Here is a 9,278-nt window from a genome sequence, read left to right as displayed (position 1 = left end):
TTGAGCCATCGTTGGCATTGTTCTTAGTGTTCAAATTATTCGACATGAATCCAACTGCAAAAAAAAGCTCTACATCACAGCGCATGCATAGGGATTCTCCTCGCTGATGAATTCACTGGGGTGTGTGCAGTGCAAGAACGCCGTCTCCTGGTAGCCTTTGAGCTCAGAGTGTGTGTAGCTGACGCCACCGTACGGTGGGTACCCGCCGCCGCACCCGTAGCCGTAACCGCCGCCGTACGGAGAGCAGTAGCCGTAGCGGTGGTCCGGGTGCGAGTAGTCGACGAAGTGCGGGTGCGTGCAGGGGATGAAGTAGGGGGCGATGACCTCCTTGACGATCTTCGCGGCGGCCTCCTTCGCCTTTTCTTTCTTCTCTTTCTCCTCCTTCTCCTTCTTCTCCTTTTCCTTGTCCACCTTCTTCACTAGGACCTTCTCCTCCTTGACGATCACCTTCTTCTCGACCTTGTCGATGATGCCCTTCTTGCGCGTCCTCTCGAAGATGTACTTGACGAGCTTGTCCTCCTCGAGGACACCCTCGACGGTGCACGTGTTCTTGCCGAAGTCCGTCTTGGCCTCGTAGATACCTATATTAGCGTGTGTGAACATGTCATTATTGATGGAATTATGAGATTATTGCAGCTCTATAGAGAGAGATTACTCTTGTTCTCAAGCAACATCTCCTTGACCCTGACTGCACAGTCGGGGCAATGCAACGGAAGCTTTACAGTTATGACCTTCAGCTCCTGCGGCATTAATAACAAACCAAAGAAATGCATGAATGATGGAGCTATCATCGCGGAAAACCCAACATAAGAAGCAGCGTTCTTGATCAGACACTGCACACTACGTGCTGTACTCGCCATGGTCCTATGGAAAGGCAGGTGAAATGATCAGAAATCTACATGCTGTGTTATCAGAGATCGATGCATGTACATGGAAGTCTCATTTACCTCCTTTTTGGTCTTGACCTCAACGACCATGTCGTCCTTGGGAGGCGCGGGTGGAATCAGCTCGACCTTCTTCCGGCAACCCTTCTCAACTTTCTTCCTGAGCTTCTCGACGTCGAACGCGAAGCCCTTCACTGTCACCTTCCCTGCCCCAGCATCCACCTTCACCTCTTCAACACCTGCCAGTACTATATATGTGCGTGCCCATATTCAGAGACTCACAGTATAAGTTGGCGCAGTATGATCGATCATACGCATGCTCCTGTGTCTGTCTGCACTGCATGCATATCGCCGGCATATTGGCATGCACCATTCGAAGCAACACACAAGTGCAGCAACATGTACAGCACGTAAAAACGCACCTTGGAACTCGGTGAACTCCGTCTGGATGTCGCGCGCACACTGCCCGCAGTGGACGAACACCTTGTAAGTGGCCGTCTTGACCTCCACCTTGGTCTCTTTGACCTCCACCTTCTTCTTGTCTGCCATGCCGACGCCGATTTCTGACTGTTCGCGTCACTCACTTCACTTCTTGATCGATGAGCCCCTTTGCTCGTTGCTACAGCTCCAAAAGGTAGCGCACTAATAATGCTCGGGCGACATTGCAGCTGATATGCAAGAGCAGAGCTGAAGGGGGGGGGGGGGGGGGGGGGGGGGGGGGGGGGGGGGGGGGGGGTTATAATGGGGGCTTTGCTCTGCTGCGGCGTGGCTCTCAGATGAGCAGGGGGGGTTGTTAGGCATTTGTTGGAGGTGGTTCACGATCCATGCGATGGTTGAGAAAAACTGAAAAAGCAGTGAGGTTGAGATCATCTACTTGGCATATGCTTTTCAATTGGATCAGCTCACTTCGTCAATCCAAACCCATGCTACACCCAAAGTGGTTGGGCTGTTGAAATTGACCGGTTGGTCAATGTGGAGGGAGATGTGTATAAATTTTGCGTGTACTTGCTGGGCCTATTCGTGTTTTAAAAGGAAATAATTTGACTATCGACCTCCAGGTCCACTCTGGGACCAGTGTGCACGATAGAGGCCAGAAATCTTCAACCTTGTATATATCACGATTCACAACAATAGGAAGCAAAAGGAATTCCAGGTCAGTTTCGTGCAGACAGAGGTGCACTCAGCGCTCGGCAGGAAAAGCGATCGAGAGATCAGAGGAAATGGAAACGGGTGCTGAGGCTGAAGAGGGCCGAGCCCAGATCGTTTCCCGGTTAGGCCCACGAATAAACAGGCCGAGTTTTAAGCACATGTCGCAGGTCCCGCATCGCCCAAAGAGAGACAGAACCCCAGTAGCAGCGTTCCTACAAGGCCTGCGGCCCAGCCGTGCCGCCCCAGTGCCCCCACCGTGCGTCCGGCCGAGAAAACACCGGCAGTCCGGGACGCCTTGATCCGCCCCGCGCCGTGCGGAAAGCAGGCGCGGGAGAGGGGCCCACATAGGAGACGCACAGCTGGTCACATCACACCAAACGACGTCATCAGCAGGCACGAGCTGCTGTGGCACGGGTCCCTCGCTGCCCGCTCCGTGCCGCCGCAGGAGCCCGGCCGGGCGCCACGACAAGCCGCACGGGCCAGGCCCAGCCGGCCAGGCAGGCAGAGGCAGCAGCCGCGAGTCCGCGACGTCGCACGCGGCGCGGAGGGGATGGGGATTCGGCGGGATCGGCGGCACGCGCGGTACCTGCCCCTGCCCGCCCGTGGAGTGTGGAGTGGAGCCGTTGGGCCGCGCCCGTGGTCCGGCGCTGTTCTCTCTCACGTCCGCCTGGCCCGGGACCCTCCCACCGGCAACCGTACTCGTACTCTCCCGTCAGTCCCGTGCACGACGCTGATGCCTGGGCCCCTGCCATTCAATCTGTTGTGTCGTGTCACGCACGCTCGGTCGCTTGCGCTCGTGTCACAGCCGGTGTGGAGGTCTCCGCTTGTCGGTCACTCTCATTTCTCAAAGCAAACCGAATGAATAAGGCTGTGTTGAGTTCAAAAATTTTTCTAAAAAGTGCTACAATAGCTATCACATCGAATATTACTGATACGTGCATGGAGTATTAAATGTAGACGAAAAAAACTAATTGCACAGTTTGGTTGGAAATCACGAGACGAACGTTTTGAAGCTTAATTAGTCCATAATTGAACATTAATTACAAATAAAAACGAAAGTGCTACAGTAGTCCAAATTTTTCAACTTTCCCTCAACTAAACACACGCAGAGTGTGTTTCTGCGCGTGTTTAGTTAAGGGAAAGTTGAAAATTTAGCTACTGTAGCACTTTCATTTTTATTTGGTAAATAGTATTTAATCATGGACTAATTATGCTTAAAACGTTCGTCTCGCAATTTCTAACTAAACTGTGCAATTAGTTTTTTTTCGTTTACATTTAATGATCCATATATGTATCGCAAAATTCGATGTGATGGCTACTGTATCACTTTTTTTTTTAAAGTAGGAACTAAACACGCGCTCTAACGTGTGAAGAAGGACATGACGAAAATATTTTTTTCTTTTGCTCTTACTTTCGTTTGTCGTGAAAATTATGATGAGTTGTGCAAACTCTCACTCTGTTCGAGGCCGTGCCGTAGCAACACTGTAGGTACAGTGTCGTTTTGTTTTTATTGAATAATAATTGTCTAATTGTTGAATAATTAGGCTCAAAACGTTTGTCTCGTAAAGTAAATCAAACTGTGTAATTAGTTTTTAATTTTATCAACATTTAGTATTCAATGCATATACCATAAATTTAATGTGACGAGAAATCTTCTTTTTATATAATGTCAAAGTTGAGAATTTAGGGTGAACTAAACCTGCCCGAATTCGAACCAAGCACGACCGTACGTCAGAGGGAGAGAGAGAGAGAGGAGGAGGCGGCTGCGATTTTTTACCCGATATATCTCCCACCTCGCTCCATTTCTCTCCCCCAATTTTCCTTTTTTCTTCCTCGCAGCAGGATTTTTCTCCCCTCTGCTTTCCCCATTTCCGCCGTATTTTATTCGATTTCGAGGTCGGTTTTTCGGGTGCAGAGGGAGGCAGAGAGAAAGGTCACGTCCAACCGCCGCGACCCGCGCATGTGAACTGTGCCCGACGAGGCGCGCGGCGCGGGTGAGGTGAGCTGCGCCGAGGCGGAGGGGCGCGTCGGATTCGGGAGGCCAGGCCTAGGGTTTTCACCGGCCCGCCCGCCGCGAGATGGACGGCCGGGACCAGCACCAGCAGCAGCAGCAGGCGCAGGCGGCGCAGCGCGTGGGATCCCCGCCGCAGGCTGGCGCCGGCGGCGGCGTCATGATGCAGCACGCCGCTGCCGCGTTTGGCGCCGCCGCGACGCCGCCCGGGATGCCGCCGGCCTCGGCGCCCAACGTTATGCACGGGATGCCCCTCGCCTTCAACAACCCCATGGCGCCGTCGCCGGGCGCCTCGTCGCCCATGAACATGAAGCCCGCGGACATGCCGCCGGGGGCCATGTACCGCGCTGATTCCGGCGCGCCGGGCTTGCAGCAGCAGCAGCAGCAGCAGCATCCAGGCTCCGGTGGCGGTGGGGCTGTCGTCGCTGTCAGCGGTGGGGAGCTCGTGAAGAAGAAGAGGGGGAGGCCGAGGAAGTATGGCCCGGACGGGAGCATCGGTTTGGGACTCAAGTCCGCGGCAGCGGCGGGCACTGAAGCGGCGGGCGGCCAGTCCGGTGGAGGCGGCTCTAGCTCCAACCCCGACAGCAAGCGCAGAGGACGGCCCCCTGGGTCCGGCAAAAAGAAACAGCTCGATGCTTTGGGTAATATAGCCTGCACCAGCTCTCTGCCTTGCTTTTATGTATCAATTCTCAAAAGTATTCGCTTACTGCTTACATAAGGCCATGCCTTGGCCCGTTGTTGTAGCCATTGAAAACGTGGTGCTAGGGCCCTGGAGGTATATGATGTGATTTCTGGAATAAGTTTTTATTTATTATGTCATCTTTTTTGTGCCTTTAACAAGAGGACTGGGCGCAAGAATTTGTTTTTAAAGGATTCCCCCCACATTCTGAAGGAATTAAAAATAGAATGGAGATGGTGCAGGCATTTTAATATTTTGGTGAAGTACAGGCATAGCCTTTATTATTATGCACTGTATAAACAGGATAAGTAGCATCTATTCAAACACGAGCCTGGTCTAATGGTCTTTAAATATTGTATTTCTCATCGTAGGTTGCTTGCATTTTTTTCTTTTATAATAAGGATTCATGTATGTGCACATCCCGACCAAAGATGGATATTTTTTTCCCTTGTAACTTAATCATGCTTAGATTTGTAGTAATCTCTAGCCTTTTACCATTGCCAACCAATAAGGGCAGATATTTGTTTTTACTTGATTTTTTTTTCACCACCACCATATTTCATTGCCAGAATGTTAATGATAATGTCATTTACAGGTTTCTTTTTAAAATATAAAGAATTTGTTGCAGCAATTCTTACTGCGTATGTGCTTTTCAGGATCTTCGGGGACATCATTTACTCCCCACATAATAACTGTGAAGCCTAACGAGGTAATTGAAACCATCATGTGATGTGCCTAAGTTGCATTCAAGGAATATTTCTGTATTCATGACATGCTGTTTTTTGTTGAAATGTTCTTGCCTATCCCTTGCCTTGCAAATTCCAGCCACTCTCCAGGCTTTTATACTGAACTGACGAGCTTCCATAGAGTCACATTTATATCTAATAATGGAGCAACAAGAGAGAGCTATATGCCTTTTTTTTTTCCTTCTAGAATAAGCTCAAAACATTTCTTGCATGGTCTTTTCAGTATTTTTAGCGTTATCCTTTTATACCTTTTCCTCTTGTTGTCAACTCGCGTGAAGCTTCCCATGTTTTCTGTCCCATCAATGAATACTTAGCACACATCTGTTCAACATATTACAGAGTTCATTAGTATAGTGTGTATAACACATTGCTCAGGGGATATTTTTACAAATTTCGGAGAATGTTCTGTTGATTTTATCTTGGCTTGCTTTCTACTTGCATTAATAGTATATTTACCAGTTGGCAACAATTTTAGTGGCATTCATGGCTTGGTGTTTTTGAGCCTGCTGCTTTGTTGTACACCACTGACAATCTAATCAGAGATTATGCACGAAATTATCTCTGTATTTTCAGGATGTTGCATCCAAAATAATGGCTTTTTCTCAACAAGGCCCGCGCACTACATGCATAATTTCGGCAAATGGCGCTCTGTGCACAGCAACACTGCGTCAACCAGCAACCTCTGGTGGGATAGTGACATATGAGGTATATTCAGGTTCAACTGTTCAGAGCACAGGCGATGCTTTTATTTTACTACTGGGTCTTTTTTGAAGCAATAACACATGTTTAAAATTGAAGCTGATTTATTTCTTTTTTTTCATTTTTGGCCAGACAAAATGACTATGGTTTTTCTGTTAGCATGTTTTTCCTGGGATGCTAATTAAGCAAGCATCTCTGTGCAATTGAGTAGGGTAGGAGCCAGGGCCTTTTTGTGCTGTCACTTGACGGCATTAGATTCTACGAATTCATGGCTATATTACTGTTGAGCTAAGAGAAAACAATGCAAATAATCATGTTTCTAACACTAGTGACATCAATACCTATCTATTCTGGATCCGCCCTGCAATTGACCATGGAGAGGCCTTGCAACTATCAGAAATCTCTTTTCAGTTGCATTGTGCTCTAGTAACATTTCTTTGAAGTTAATTACCATATAGCATTGATCCACTTAACTTGCATATTTCCATTATTTTCCTCTTGGCTATTACATGTTTACATTTGTCTGCATTCTTGCTTTTTTTTATAAAGGTATGCCCTGATTTTTGGAAGCACATATAAGGTAGCTTGCCTGCTTTCTTTGTCAACTTGGTTTTAGACGATATATGGCTGTATTTGTTTTCAGTTTCATCTCGTCTAGGCAGGATAAAAACAGGGAACTTAGGAGCGCATATTCATTGGTGCCTCTCAGTGCAAACTGCAAGAGCAAGTCACAATATTTTCATCTTAATGTAGTAACAATCATATAGAACTCACCCACTGAATTTTACATATTTCTGTTACTTTTCTCTTTGGGTTCCATTTGCCTTCAATCTTTGTCAACTTGACTTCTGATGAATGGCAGAATGACTACAATTTAGTTATATTATAAGCTTTCCATCTCAGCTAGGAAGGATAATACAGTAAAAAACTGAAATGACAGGTTTGAATAGCCTCTTACTCTGATTCACTGCAAATAACTAACTGCGATGCAAGCAGTTCATTTGTGAATCGAGGACAGACTGCAAAACCCATCCGCAATATTCTAAACCCATCTGCAATAGTCTAATTTTTTTTTTCAAATGCTGTGATAAATTCACATGATATGAATTCCTTTGTGGTGACCTGTTGCAGGGCCACTTCGATATACTCTCTCTGTCGGGCTCATTCCTGCTTGCAGAGGACGGTGACACTCGAAGCAGAACAGGTGGTTTGAGTGTGGCACTGGCTGGAAGTGATGGACGCATAGTTGGAGGTTGTGTTGCTGGAATGCTGATGGCAGCGACACCTGTACAGGTTCTCTATTCCTATATGGTTGTTCACCCTTCATTTCCATTTAGCAAATGTGCCAGATAGGGATGCCAATGCCTTCTGTTACAACTATTTAAGCCTTCTGTTTTGCAGGTTGTAGTTGGCAGTTTCATTGCTGAAGGTAAAAAGCCAAAAGAAGAGCAACCAAAACGCGAGCCAACATCGGTGCCACCACACACAGCTGGCTTTGGGGCGGCCTCGACTGCCAGCCCCCCATCGGATGGTACATCAAGCGAGCACTCTGATGATCCAGGGAGCCTCATGGGACCAAACGGTAGCACATTCACCAACGCGGGGCTTCCTCTGCACTCCACATTTGCTCCAGCTGGTTGGTCACTATCAGGGAACCAAAGCCGCTATGATCCAGATCTAAAGATGGTGACCGACTGATGGGTGCCCTTTCGCAGCTTCCTTGTTAGCAGTTGACCTAGTTGAGTAGGCTCAGGACTTCATGCACTGGATCCAGTGGCGCCGTTCGCTTGGAGGAATTTTGGAGGAATCTGGAGGAATTTATGAGAGGAAAACATTATTCCGGATGCAAAAAGAAGCGGATCAAGCCGAGTTTAAGGGCACGCGAACGGGGCCAATAATTGAGGAATCCTGAGAGTGATAAAGCCTTCAGGAATGAGTAGAGCACGAGTAATAAGTAGTACCAGTGCATGCCTTTGCCTTGTTATGTTGTAGTTAGTAGTTTGTATCTGTATGGTTTCACTGTCAGGAGTCATGCAGAGCATTCCTTCTGGTTTCCATCTGTATCAGCGTAGTGCAACAATTCTCTTATATCCATGGATTGGTATTGCTCTACACATCACCGTATACCATTTGTTCATCGCTGTATTGCAATTCTCCCCTGGGGTTCACACCAAAGCCAATTCGCCTTTGCATTAGATAGACTATATATTAGACCGGGGTGCACATTTGCTCTTTGAATGAACTCAAGCGGACTTTGTTCTTATTTAATTTGCAAGTGTGTCTTCTCTTTTTTTTTCAGTTTTATTTTGAAACTTGATGTCTACAAAAGATTATGTTTTCCTGTGTTTCAAATAATACACCTGCTTTCAGCTTCAGACAATAAAGGGCCAACTAAGAGCACACCTTTTTTTAGGGAAATTCTTCATTCATTCATGGTTTGGTCTTTCTTGGTTGTTGGTTCGCTTCCTTTCATGAAGTCTCGTGCATGTGCTTGCAGCGATGACAAATGGCATGGTAATCGCTGAACAGTATAACCTGAAAAACAAAAATACTTAAATTTGACTTATGCTGATGCTTTTGCTAAATTGCTGTGAGAGAAAAAACAATGTTCATTCGCTGAACAGTACAGCTGAAGTAGTGGAGCAGAACAAGGTCATATCGTTACCTAGACAAGGGCTGAAATTTCTTACCTTACTAAATATATGCTCGTGTGTTGTAACAGGACCACAAATTTTTGCCTACACCTACAATGACGGACTTAATCATTTTTACAAAATAATAAAAGGTTAATAAATGATTTTGCATTTGAAATTCTAAACTTTTTTTTTTCAATTCATTCAGCGAGGCAATGACACCTCACTGTAGTACTTTGTTCCCTTGCGCAGAAACTCGTTCTAGCTAAGGTTGCGCAGTTGGGAAACGTACGACGAATTGGTGGCCTGCCGCAATGCCTTCTTGAGCTCCGAGCAATACGCTGCAACGTTCACAAGCTCCCCAGCTATGAACTCAGCTCCGAGCAATTCTAAACTTTCTTGAGGGACTCGAGAGATAGCGCCCCCCACTCGGTCAGCAGCTGGGGCATTGTTGCCGCGCTCAATTGCCGTCGGTGA

At 47.2% G+C, this 9,278-nt stretch overlaps 2 protein-coding genes across 2 annotated transcripts; one reads left to right on the top strand and one right to left on the bottom strand.

Moving 5' to 3' along the window:
• LOC136497255 (heavy metal-associated isoprenylated plant protein 4-like) lies at positions 1-1,556 on the bottom strand. The gene is made up of 4 exons (XM_066493050.1): positions 1,307-1,556; positions 948-1,123; positions 656-740; positions 1-581 (listed from the first exon to the last, which is right to left on the bottom strand). Exons 1-4 carry the CDS (start codon positions 1,431-1,433, stop codon positions 70-72), a joined length of 900 nt encoding a protein of 299 aa, XP_066349147.1. The 5' UTR covers positions 1,434-1,556; the 3' UTR covers positions 1-69.
• A 2,401-nt stretch (positions 1,557-3,957) lies between these two features.
• LOC136497372 (AT-hook motif nuclear-localized protein 10-like) lies at positions 3,958-8,292 on the top strand. Its single transcript, XM_066493165.1, has 5 exons — positions 3,958-4,685; positions 5,380-5,432; positions 6,043-6,174; positions 7,300-7,461; positions 7,570-8,292. Exons 1-5 carry the CDS (start codon positions 4,112-4,114, stop codon positions 7,864-7,866), a joined length of 1,218 nt encoding a protein of 405 aa, XP_066349262.1. The 5' UTR covers positions 3,958-4,111; the 3' UTR covers positions 7,867-8,292.
• Positions 8,293-9,278: the final 986 nt, after the last annotated feature.

Source organism: Miscanthus floridulus, chromosome 12, assembly GCF_019320115.1.
Source record: "Miscanthus floridulus cultivar M001 chromosome 12, ASM1932011v1, whole genome shotgun sequence".
NCBI classification, from domain to species: domain Eukaryota; kingdom Viridiplantae; phylum Streptophyta; class Magnoliopsida; order Poales; family Poaceae; genus Miscanthus; species Miscanthus floridulus.
The sequence above is the reverse complement of the archived record's forward strand: the minus strand, read 5'-3'. Positions and strand labels throughout refer to the sequence as shown.